We start from the raw sequence: 13,282 nt of genomic DNA on the forward strand, positions 1-13,282 counted from the left end.
AAACCACCCACTTTTTTGCCCTCTCTCTTACATAAGACACATGGATCAGTGCACAGATGATTCGTCTCTACAGATTTTTCTCACCGTCCCTCTCTGGTCCTTCTTCTGCGGCTCTTCTTCTTATTCTGTCTCTAGCTAATGTTATATTCTCATTCGTTTGACACCCCGGCCAATAAAACTGAGGACAATGGCAGATGAGGGAAAAACCAAGAAATTCGAAGAAAGTGAATTTGGAAAATAAATATGTAATTCAAAAAGTCGCATGAAAGAAATTTCTACTTTAGCTTACTCTTGTACTGAGCTCTCCATCTTATCACACTGAACAGAAATATAAATGCAGCACTTATTTTTCCATTTTTCATACATTGAAATAAAACATCTAGGACTTATTTCTTTTAAATTTTGTTCAAATTGATTTTTAATCCATGTTAGTGAGCCCTTCTCTCTTGCCACTACAATCCATCCACCTGACAGGTGTGCATATGAAGATTTAAAAGCATGATTATTGCACGGGTGTCCTTGGGCTGGTCACAAAAAGGCAACTCTTAAATGTCATGCTGACGGCAAGAATGTTCACCAGAGCTGCTGCGCATGAACTAAATGTTTATATCACTGAGTCGTGTCCAGTGTCGGATTCGTGAATTTGGCAGTGCATCTGCGCCGCAGGCTATGTGTGCCCACACCAGCACAGGACCTCCACATTTGACTTCTTTACCTGCACGACTGTCCGACCAGCCACCCAGACAGCTAATGCAACAGCTGGTTTGCAAAGCCAGAGAATTTCTGCACAAACTATCAGAAACCATCTCAGGGAACTTCATCTGCATCGACCTGAAGTGTTGATTTCTATTTTTTCTAGAGCTTAGATTTTATTCTTGAATAAAGGATAGGAAGGATAGTGACTTCAAGGACTCCAGATCACAAGGCAAGCTAATCGAGAGCCAAATTTTCTGCAGCAGTGCAGAGACGTTAGCTAAGAATACATTAAAAACAGAGATAGAAACTGCAACAAAGAAGACACAAAATGGAATCACTGAAGGACTAAAGCAGTTGAAAGTAATTGAATGAGTGACCGACTGCAGATACTGCAGTTGCTCTTTCTTTCCTGGCCAGACTTTCACAATGACTGTCTGTAACCTTTAACTTCAACATTTAAACACGATCTTTACCGTGCCCCTGCTCTGCTGGAGAATGTAATCTTAAATGTGTCAGGAGAAAAGCAACGTGAGATACCGATGAAGGGTTGTCTCATAATTATTGTGTTCGTGTACACGTTATCATATAATAACACAACGTAATCGGGCCACTGTAGAATTAAATGTTAACTATGCCATTCTTTATGCCGCTGGCCAAGTCATGAGGTTGTGTTGCCGGGCAACAGGGGAAATGCCTTTGAGTTTGTTTAGTCTGCCAGTCACGTTCTGCCTGTTCAATGTAAGGCAAGTAATGGAATGTATAGTTTAGCAGTCAGACAGCTGAGAAATGAATGTTTGGTAGATGCTCATTACACCACATACACAGTTACAGTTAGAGCCAGATTTTGATCTCAACACTGAACACACCTCAGAGAGTATCCAATGCTCTGTGTGCCATGTGTGGGTGGGTGCGTTTAGGTATGTGTTTGGGTGGAGTTTTCTTCTTCCGAGAAATATTCTGATGACGGACAAACTTTCTGCTCAATAATAAGATGTGCAGCATAATATCAAGGTTACTTACATTTCTATAAAACACAAGTTCTGCCCGTCCTACTGCAGCTAATTAATCATTGTCAGCCTGGATGGATTCACTGTGGTTTGCTTCACTGGATGAGATTTCTATTCCTTAATAGGGATTTTACTCATTTAATCCTTGTCCATGTGCATCCTAATGTAGCCTGGTAAGATTTACACATATCACTGGAGTCCAAAAAGCCACTTGTGGTAGAGGCTTGCAGTAATTTTTGCAATTTCTTGAACATTTTATGCATTCCTTGTTTTCTCTGTTGGTGGCGCCAACAATTTAAACTACTGATTTATTTACTAAAAACCTTGATCCAAGAATCTTCAGCATAACATTCATAAGAACATACAGCCACCTGAATTTAATTCAGTTAATTTAAAGTTAATTCACCATCACAGCTTGTTTGGAATCACTTAAATTAACGTCATGATCCTATCATCGTAATATGTTTCCACAGAAAGTTCATACACGATAATACTGTTCATGCGATATATACAGTATAATAAATACTGAAGCTATATCAAGAGCCAACCAGGTGAATCGTATGAATCAAATCATTTCCCATTTATCTAAAAATTCTATAAGAACAAACTGATTTATATCACTCAATGTTTTACAATGCAAACGAATAGTCAAGAAACATGAGGATTAAACACTATCTTAAGTTATTCAATTAATATGGGCAATACGGATATCAGCTCAATTAAATTAACAAATCATTTAGTTATGGCACAACATTTCAATACATGGTAAAGGCCTGGACCTTCTTCCAGAGGTGAATCTGTCATTAAGGCCTTGTCCCCTTCCTCCAAGTAGGTGTTAGTTAACTGTGTCTTGCTAAAAGCTCGGTGGGATGCTGAAAGTTTAATCTTCACTTTTCACAGAAGGATTTGTCTGTTTTCTCTGAGCGTCAACCCAGAAAGAATTTCACCCCTGATCCTGGCAGAGTGAAATGCCACATTCTACTGCCTCAGTGCCATTAAAGAGGAAGAAAAAAGACCAAGAGGAGCACACAAAGAGGATTTTCATAGATTTTGCAATTGGACTTCTTTGCCATTATGTCCGGAATGTTGACAGTTCGTAACTGTGTTCATAACAATGTGCGTACAAACAGTAGATTCATACACTGATTCCATAGGGGGGCAAGAACAACTACAAATACTCCTTTGGGTGGATGGAAGGATAAGCAAAAACAGATAAATCATACCTTATTTATGCCTGAGGGAAAACCATTACAGCAGAAGTGGTGAATAAGCTGAGTAAAAGATAACTTCTCTGTTTCTCTGTGACAGCTTTAACAACATCTTCACCATTCACACACTGCCACATTTGACGATGTCACCAATAAGTCAAAAGCTTTTGCAAGAAGTGAAAATGTGCCATACTTACTATTCTTATATTAGCAGATTTACGAGCATATGCAGATTCAGGCAGTGAGAGACAGTGACAGATGGAGAAGATGAAGAAACCAGAAACAATGGTGACGGACAGTACCTGTTCATTGATGGAGCTGTAGTCATTGGTGGTGGAGACGTCATCGTCCTCCGAGTCAAACAGGCCCTCCTGGTTGTCCAGCAGCTCTGCCAAGACTCTGCTGACAGACTCCTGGTCTCGCAGGTCCTCTCCTTCTGTTGACAGACTTTGAACAGAAGACAAGAGAACAGTGTGTTGTATTGGTTGTAAACTGTTACAGATTGCAACCAACTGATTTGCACTAAATGATTTTTACACCTGTAAAGATTTGTAAGTGGTTTTAGTAGTCGACAACCAAAACCACTGTACATCGTTGTACACAAATAAAGCCATATTGGCAGCAGGGGGGCACTATGGTTAGATCTCGTTGTTCTTGACAAGCTATCGCAGTAAAAATCTCCAGCTCACACAGGCTTGCTGTGGGTTTAGTCCAATCAGATCATGGCTCATATGTAAACAGCCTCTCAGAGCCAATTGAGGCCTAAATTAGCCAACCCTTTACTGGTTGTATCTGAGACCCTATTGATGAAATCTGATCAGTTATTGGGTGACAAAATGTATTTCCCGCACTTGATGGACTACTTTTTGTGAGTAGTTGATGACTACCAGTCCTGAGTGCTTTTGCAGAGAGAAACATGCAAACAAGGATGTAGATGGAAAGCAGGATAACCCGTCTGCATCTCAATACAAGTTTAAGTAACTTGTCAGGTAGAAAAACATGCACTCTGTTGTCCTCAGCACAGAGTAACTAACAGCTTAAAGGCAAAGGCACAATGATTGTGATTATGAATCAGACTATAGATGGATATTATATAGAATTATATATAGGGATCTTACTGGAAGATGTCAGGCCCAAAGACGGCAGCCAGAGTCCCAATGTTCCAGCTCTCCTGCTGAAGTGATGCCACGCTGGCCAGGAAGCGGCACAGGAAACGCAGCAGGCCGTAGTTCAGCTGGGGAAGCTGCTGCAGGAGGTACTTCAAGTTTCTACACAGCTCCTCTTCATTGCTGTAATCTGGGGATGTTAAAGAGTAGAATACATATTATTCTAACAAATGAATTTTAACATATTCATAAGCTTGATTTCAGTAAACATCTCTGCTTATTGTAGCTACTTTTATTTGAAAAGGGTGCTGGTTTATAATCATCACCATTAGAACCCTACGTGCTGCTGTCAATGTTGCTACACAGCTCTTTTCATCACTGTATTTGCAGCAAATGTGGAGTGAGTAATGGCTTATCGAGTCCTTTGTGTTCCTTCACAGTTGACCTTAAAAATCTTATCTCAGGAAAATATGCAGACACAGATAAGATTAATGTACAATCCTCTGGAAGAGGTGAAATGAGGTGGAACAGGAGATTGCATTAGGGAGAAAAATGTGCAAAAAGGCTAATCCTTTCTGTAGTATAGTAGTGCCATTATAGAACATAATAGAATGAGAAATGAATAACATGACATGCAGAGTCCATCCAAACTCCTCCACTGCTGTAATCTGCACGGCACACAACCATCATAATGACAAGGAGATTAGAACAGATTATCTGTGAGGCAAAAGAGGACAGAGCAAAGAGGAGAAACACAAACAGAGCAAATGTGGAAGTGGGAGATTTGTGGAAGTGATTTTACACTGTCCATTAAACACGCATTACTCCACCTCTAAATTTGTAGCCTGGATTGGTCTGACTGTGTCCAGTATCTTAAATGATGTATTCCACAAGTAAACCTGGCTGTTACTTCGGTCATGCACTTAAAAAGTATATGTTAAAAAAGCAAATAACATGTGTGCATGCATCTGCCAAACATTTGAATAGCTTTTTTTTTTATTTTATCCAATTTAACTTCCAGCAATTCACAATTGTTTTTTCCTTATTTTTCCAAACTTTGCAAAAACATTGTAATGGACAGAATGAAGCAAGAGTTCTGGATAACAAGGCAATATAAATATAAACATGACCTTTGCCATAAGAGGGCAGGGTTGGGCAACTGGACAAAGATATCAGCTATCAGTGATTGGCTGAGTCCAGTGCTGTTTTCGTTTTTTGTTTTTTTTTTTGTTCTTTGTTTTTTACATTTTTGATTTTTTTTTTCTTTGACTGAAATGAGTTTAAAGATGAGTTAACAAGGCAGTTAAATTAGTCTCAGCTCAGTAAAAGAGAAACTTGACTCCAGAAGTCGCATGGTTTCTGTAGTTAGAAGCAAGATGGCAAAACTCTGGTTTCCGACACTGCCACACACACATTCACTCCATTCTTCTACCTTTTACAATAAAAACACTGCGTAACTGTGAGAGGGTAAACTAATGTGAAATTTTACCAATAAAATAGCTTATAATAGGAATAAGAATATTTCCTTTCTTGACATTTTGTGAGTATATTTTGTTCATTAGAATAATAAATAAATGTCTCAACTCACCACCTTCACACATCTCTCATCTGAGACTACGCACACACATACACCTGCGCTAACATATCGGCAAGCTGCTTTTTTTTTTTAAACCTATCTTTACACAGTACTCATATTCCTGTACACTGAAAGCATCACTGGTTGCTGTAATCATCATAATCATGTCCTGTCCATACTGGACTACTATCCTTTATGTAGTTGGAAAAACATGGAGAGAAGAGGCAGAGATTGACAGACAACATGAAGAAAAGGAGCACAATGACTGAATTTCACTACAGAGCATACACACACAATTTAGGTACTTGTGCAGAACAACTAACTGCCGGGTGTTACGAAAGCCAGTTTCTGCTTCATTTAGTGATCTAAGCATTGCACAGTGTATTCACAGCTTAGATAACCGAATTCCACAGGGCAACAGTCATAACACATTAATGCAAAATCAACTTGGATGAAAATCTAGAGATCAAAGATAATAGTGTGTGTTTGGTAATAATGGTCATCTGGTATTGCAGGTGCAGTGCATCTGAAAGACTATCAAGCTCCACACTGGGATTCAGGTGGAAGAGAAAAAAGTACAAAGGGTAGATACAAAAAAAAAAGCCCAATTACTGCAAAAAAAACACAGCATGGACTGAACACACACAGACAACAAAGAGAGAGAGGGAGAAAGGTGAGTGAGGAAATCCAGCGTGGCATGAGAAGTGGGAAAGCAGTCCCTGTCACACACCTTGGTGTAGCTGTAGAATGTGTCCCTGTATCGCTGTTGGAATAACGGGCTCAGGAAGCTCCTGCAGGAAGAGTCGGAGCAAACTGACCGCTGACGCCAGGTCCGCCTCCTTCTCTAGGTCCACCTCCTCACCACTGTCATAACGCTGGCGTAGCCAATCCACGCGCTCTGCGTTGCCGTTAACCAGGAAGAGCCCCTCCAGGTCCAGATGACCTGGTGACACATACAGCAATAATCACATCAAATAATTATGTCAGTGTTATTAACATGGGCAACTGACTGAGTTTCATTAAAGACACACTGTATATCACTACACAATTTCTACCTGTATATATAAGTTGTCTTAGCTTGTAAACATAATATAGTGGGTGTCAGAAGTTGTTGCCAGAATATAAACACCTGGCAAATATGGTGTTGTTGTGTGACATTTCATGAGAGTTACTGAAGAATCATCTGGAGTCTCTAATTGAAGAAAACAACACATTGAAGAGCCTTTGAAATAAGGCTTTTATAACTTATCTGGTCTAGAAAAGCGGCCTTCCCATGACCTGGCTCCTGAATTTGATACCCAGCTTTCATAAGAGCAGCATAAGAATAGAAGACCAAGGATATGTGTGTGTATACAAATGCATTTGTGTATGTGAACTCCTCCCTTATCGGTATGAAAAAATACATGCCTGACCACACTGACTGTTATCATTCCTGTGTGTGACAACATCAGTAAGTGTTTGTGATTAAAAGAACGACCTGATAGCATCAGCCGGTCATATGAGGGCTTGAACCGGTTTTGGAACATTTTTTTTAAATTATCATGTTTTTCCTTTATTACATAACAAGCTATCTGTTCATCTTATACCATGTTATGCACTGTGTTGTCACATGATTGTCCTGCAAAGCATTTTGTGTGTTTTGTGCAACTGCTAGTGCTAAATAAAAAAAAAAACTTTTATTTTAGATGGTTACCCACACATGCTTAACTACAAGTAAGCCACTAACTCTTAGCTTATCTTGGCTCATGCAAATGCTTCATGTAACAATGGAGAAAATCGACTACATGTGAAGTAAGAACAACGGATGCCAACGGGTGTTTAGGTATATTATTGTATTGAATCCCGAAGACAAGCAGTGAACCAGTGGTGCCTAAAGGGCTCGGTATGCTTCAAACAAACAAGTTTGTATGTGGAGTTGACTGAGAATGCCTAAAAGCCAAGTTTTCGTACCCGTTCAGAACGGCTACAGTCAAAGGCTGAGCAAAAAGCCTGCCAGCATAGAAATGCGCATAATGAAGCATGCTTTCAGATAGCCTATCCTCGCAGGAAACCAGGGTGTTGCACTCGGATGTACACAAAAAGTGACGGAAGTAGTTGTGTGAAGAAATAAAAAAAAGAGAGGTTGAGAGAAGCTTGTTGTCTGCGTACTTTCTCACCCCTGAACGCCTGGCCAATCGCTGCAGGAAGGTGGCGTGCTTGTCAGACTGTCGATTTCGCAAAATTAGAAAATTGTCCGACATATATCTTTTCTACAATCCAACATGCACCTTGTTTGAAGCATACTGCATCTTCAGTGGGGCCTTAAGTGAGTGATGAGTGAGTGTCACCCAGTGCTAACACTTTGGCTAATCCTGCCGCATTCCCACTAATTCAACCTGGGGAGGGTTAAACGCAACAGGAAATGCGGTAATGTTTTGGTTTACAGATTATAAAAAGACTGCTCATTCCTTGGTTTCTCATCTGTTAACAAGCCAACACAATGTTTTAGTACAAATGTTCCTATGGGACCTATTCCCATTTTACAACATCACAAAATAGCTTGCAGAACAGCATTCAGTGACAACAGGGTCCGCAGTCACAATCGGAGCAATCATGGGCTTCACACGTTGTTGATTAATGATTCAATTAAAACATTGCTAAGCCCTTTATAACACTCTACCAAAGCAGGCGACCCCTGTTCAAACTGTATGAGCAATTAAATCTGTCACAGATGCCGCAGCTTTGGTCCGACACACCTTTAATGCTTTCCACTTTCAATCTCTGTCTTACATCAGATTACCTTTATACTTCATATTTTGAACACCCTGCTTCTGCTAAAACCTCAGAAATTAAATAAGAGAGACTAAGGTCTTTTCACCGGCTGGATAACTTCTAGACTGGCAGCACCACTCTAATTAGTGCGCCAGCAGAGGCCCCGGAGGATTAGACACTTATTACATAACCTTATATGGCCGAGTGGCCCCCAGGTCACACACACCACCAACCTGCTTCGCTGGTTACTTGAGGGGACTTGAGGTGAATTCTAATAGTTTAAAAAAAAAATAATCCACTGGCTTGACGGGTTTTACAAGAAAAGGTTTGTCTTTTGTAAGCGACAGGGTCCATCCACAACGGAAGACTGAGACAGGAAATTAGAAAAAGGAAGCTTTACACACTCGTATTGCTTTCTACAGTATGTACATATATCCAGCACATCCAGGGTCCTGCTGATGTGAATAAGAATTTTTAAATCTGAACATTATTTCTATATTGGTGTTCAGGGTACTTGCCGTTATTATTAGTTATTGAATGACTTATCAGCATTTCATCTTATTTCATTGTATGGGAGTCATTTTTTACAATCATCGGATTGCTTCTACTGTGAGTCACAAAGTACACCAATTTTACAAATGCATCTTTACATGCAAGTGTAATTTCACCTAAGATGAGACATAAAGTAATGTTGCACAGACCAGAGAGAATGAGATTTTGGGAGATGAGTTAAATCAATCTAATTGACTAAATGTATCCATTTCCCCGTGGTTCACATCAACAATGCATCTACAGAGGGGATTGACTGGTTAGGTGTCAAGCTGAGGGTTATATGGGCCATGTAACACTACAAACTAGTTCTGGTGGTGTTTTGTAGCCTGTGATATTAGCAACCAGATGCAGATAATTTCTGGCGATGGCTGGTTAGTGTGGAAATTTGTCTTGAGAAAGAATGAAGTCTCCATTTTCTGTCCCTCTCATCCCTCAGAGCAAGAAGTCTGAACTGCCAACCTGCTCTTCTAAAGATAATGACATAAGTCTGAAGCTCCTGCTCTGTGAGGCTTGAAGAAAAACGTTCCGGGGGGATATGGGACTTTGGTAGGTTCCTCTCCTCATCGCTAAGCTCTTCTGTTTTCACAAGTGGAGCTGCAGCTGACACAACTGTTATGTAATGGAGAAGAGAGCGGAACGGGGAGCTGTCTGCCGGTGCATTCAGAGTTCATCTCATCACGTACACCGGATCTCCAGGACCAACATATTTTGCTTTATCATGATGCAACAGCAGTCAACAGCAGCAGGGCGTGCTCGGGAGACTGAAGCATTACAGAAGGTAATCAGATGTAACTGAGCACTCAGGAGTATGCACTTAGAAGTGATAAGTGGGACACAAATAGTGGAATTCAAATTGGAAATGTGCAATGAGTTCTGTTCTCCCATTTCAATCGAAAATTAATCTGCGAAGCCCTGTGCTTCTCGACTGAATATAAGATAAGACAAATGTTATGTTTTCTTTGAATGAGTCAAAATGCTTCATTTATTCGTTCAAAGGTTACATATGTTTGCTTTGAACAGTGATGATCTAAAAATATACCACTGTCGGTTCTTAATGCCTGGAGGAGACGCAGATGCATTTTAACACAGTGCGATAGAAGAAATCAAAAATGTAAAATATCTGCTTTAGTCACATACGAAGAGAGGTTCTGCTGCCTCAGGCAACTTAAAAAATTCACAACAGCATTAGAGCAAAGATTCATAGCTTCTGGACTTCGAGGATTTTTCAAAGTGGAACCATCCTGCTTCCACTTTGTGCACTGAAAGTGTGGGTGATTTTATTCAGCGTGGCCGCTTTGACCATTTTCATGGGGAAGAGGCTAAAGCATAACGAACATAAGTCAAATGAAAATGGTGTTTCATGCAGTATTTGGTGAATTACTGTGTATGCTCACTGTAAAATAAATGTTCTATGCTTTCAGTTCAAATTTTCCATAAAATCCTGACAATTCCTTTACTGTTGACTCTTCGGTTAATTTAAGAAGTAACAAACAGGACGAGCATTATAACACTTTACTGACTCAAACACATTTATTCAAATTTCTGCAAACAAATGCATCACCCCAAAAACGTGGGTGTGCATGAGTCGTATGAATATACAGCATCGAGACACCGCTTTTATAGGTATTATTATTCATATTTACTGAGATTGTTGTGAGTATTGATCTAAAGGAAATGATTCCCATATGAATCATTTACTGGATATGAAATGATGTGAAACAAAGATCTGCAGCCCAAATGTTAAAACTCCACTTTTACCAACATGTTATTAAATGACACCAAAATAGTGGCTTGATTTTGGGATTTAAGCATCACTGCGTGTGTGTGTGTGTGTGTGTGTGTGTGTGTGTGCATCACTCACCATGCTCCTCGATGTACTCAACGATGTGTTTCACCAGTGCAGGAACCTCGTGGCCACTGATCGTGTGCGTGCGTGTCACCTCCTCCAACGGAACGCCAAAAACCCGTGTGGTGTTGGCTGAGCTCCCGCCCTCATTGCCTGGCAACGGAGACACGCTCTTCCTCATGGCCTCCTCCTCCTCCTCACCACAACCCCGCCAAGACCTCACGTCTTCAGAGAAGAAAAGGGACAGCAGACGGAAGGAGATGAGACAAAAAGTGAGATGGAGTGATTTACTAAATAACAGCATTGGTGGGGGGTGCAGCCTGACGCATCACATCACAACAACATCACTTTTTATCTTGACTCATACAGAAGAGGAAGGAAGGAGGTAAAAGAGTGATTAATTAAAGGACATCAGAAAACTCTCCACCTCTGCTGTGCAAACGCAAACAAAATGAGCACCCCACCCTCAAACATATGGGTGTGGCTGGTTTACACATTGTTGCATGTTTGTGAACCTCCCCTCCTGCCATTTAACCCAGAAAGAAGAGGAGGAGGAGAGGGAGGGGAAAGGGAGGTATGCACAGCAGTAAGAGAGCCACAGGCCAGCAAAGGTATTTAACCTGGTCCTTCAAGGGGGCTATGGAGGAGCAGGTGGAGTGGGAGGAGAGCAAGTGTGCTGTGTATGTTAAAATACAATCAGTGCCTGAGACTGCAGAAAGTCTACTGTCTAATGACCACTGTCGCATACACGACCAATCAGTGCACCGCAAAAAGAACATTTTAAGATGAAATATCTAAAATCAAGGTGACTGTTAATCAGTTTTTAGCATTTCACTTGGTTCAAGTTTTTTGGCCTTAACTTACCGTAACTTAATGCTTGAAACTAGTTTGCAGAAGTCAACACTGACAAGTATAAAACTGCTTTGTCAAAGTCAGAATTTCTTTGTATCAGGACAAATTTACTTGTTTTTAGTCTGAGCACAGTACTTTCAAGACAAAGTAACTGTGGGTTCTTTGAGCCTATACATTTTAATTGTTATAAAAATCTTGACAAAGTGAATATTTCCAATTCTGTTTACAGATAATCCTTCTTATTTAAAGTACAATTTTCAAAGTTTAATGCTTGTTTTTCTTGTTTTCGAGAGTTTTGCAGCATCTTTCTAAAACTGTAAATTTAGAAAAAAAGTGGGTCAAATCACTTTTTATAACAAGCCCTAATGACATGTCTGTAATCAAAGGACCAGTGGGTGGACAAGATTTTAGTTCCTTGTTTGCGATTAAGGTGGTTCTAGACACCCCTGCATTTGGGGAGCCATAGCAGGAAGAGAAGGAGACAGATTGAAGGCTTAGGTAAGAGTGGTGTTGTTGCAGTCAGACAGGGATTATGAAGCAGGTGTGCTGCTAAATGAAAGGGCGGCTAAAGTAGCACATCAGATTTTCCCTCTGTATGAAGAAGTTTTGTATCATGATGAAATAATTTACAAACAAACTGTGATTATTAATGGTTTCACAAAGTCTTCCTGAGTCAATGTAGTAAGAGTAACCACATTATTTATGTTTTAGAAAGTGTCCCAACTTATTTGGAATCAAGGTTTTATTTGTTCCCACAAGGGATGATCTGAATTACATAAACATGATTCAGCATGGATGAAAGTCTACTTCTTTTCTTTTTTTTTTTTTTGACACTTGACTGTTACATAATCATTATTTAAATGTCATTACTAAAACTCCCATCCATACAGCATTTGTTATGTCCTCCGTCATCATCACTCCTTTGCTCTCATGCGTCTGAGCCAGACAGTGGAATGGAAATCAGTGCAAAGCGAGCCAGAATCTGCAACAATCATTTCTGTTCAAAGTTTGACTTTGATGATGGCCGGTTGGTGACTAATCGGAATGCAAACTGTGGCAGATGGTGTCCATTCTACTCACTGGGGGTGGAGGAACATCACTAAATGTTTGTCAGAAAATATAACCTGGTTTTGCTCCAATTAAATAAATCTTAAGCGTAGATATCATAATTATTGATATTATTGATATACTAATGCTATAGGCAAACTGACCTGTGTGTGTGAACCTGTTTTCATTTCACACACACACACACACACACACACACCATAATGGGGCAGTTAGACAGGATTTTTCAGCTAAGAACAAAGTTTTACTTGTTGGAAGTGGTCAGCTGTTTGCTCCTCCTCTCGCTCTGCTGATTATCAGTTTGAAACCAGTTTGTTGTTGTAGTTATGTTCAGTTTGTCATATGAGATTGCAAAACAGCTAGTAAGGACTTTGAGGAAGTTTTCACATCAGGTTTTAGTAAGTAAGTTGTCTAAAACTGCAGGTTCTGTTTTATTCTTACATTGACAACTAGTGTGCAGATGTTCAGATGATCAGCTTGTTTTAATAAAATGTAGTTACTATTTTTTAATATTTGCACTTCCAAGCACCAGTGTGCTGAATCAGTTGGTATTTTGTGGCCAAGTCTAGTTGATGAGCCTTGGATATATATGATGCAGATCTGAGCCATGTAACATTTTCTAT

At 40.0% G+C, this 13,282-nt stretch overlaps 1 protein-coding gene across 4 annotated transcripts in view; it reads right to left on the reverse strand.

Moving 5' to 3' along the window:
- The window catches only part of fam13b (family with sequence similarity 13 member B), a 74,705-nt gene that overhangs the window by 42,322 nt on the left and 19,101 nt on the right, over positions 1-13,282 (reverse strand). For all 4 annotated transcript variants that reach the window (XM_041943474.1, XM_041943475.1, XM_041943476.1 and 1 more), the window contains exons 3-6: positions 10,758-10,967; positions 6,324-6,536; positions 4,030-4,207; positions 3,214-3,358 (exon numbers count right to left, since the gene is read on the reverse strand). In XM_041943474.1, coding sequence (XP_041799408.1) covers positions 3,214-3,358; positions 4,030-4,207; positions 6,324-6,536; positions 10,758-10,923 — 702 coding nt within the window. In that variant the 5' untranslated portion in view covers positions 10,924-10,967. The remainder of the gene's footprint in view (positions 1-3,213; positions 3,359-4,029; positions 4,208-6,323; positions 6,537-10,757; positions 10,968-13,282) is intronic.

This window comes from Chelmon rostratus, chromosome 9 (genome assembly GCF_017976325.1).
Source record: "Chelmon rostratus isolate fCheRos1 chromosome 9, fCheRos1.pri, whole genome shotgun sequence".
NCBI lineage: Eukaryota > Metazoa > Chordata > Actinopteri > Chaetodontiformes > Chaetodontidae > Chelmon > Chelmon rostratus.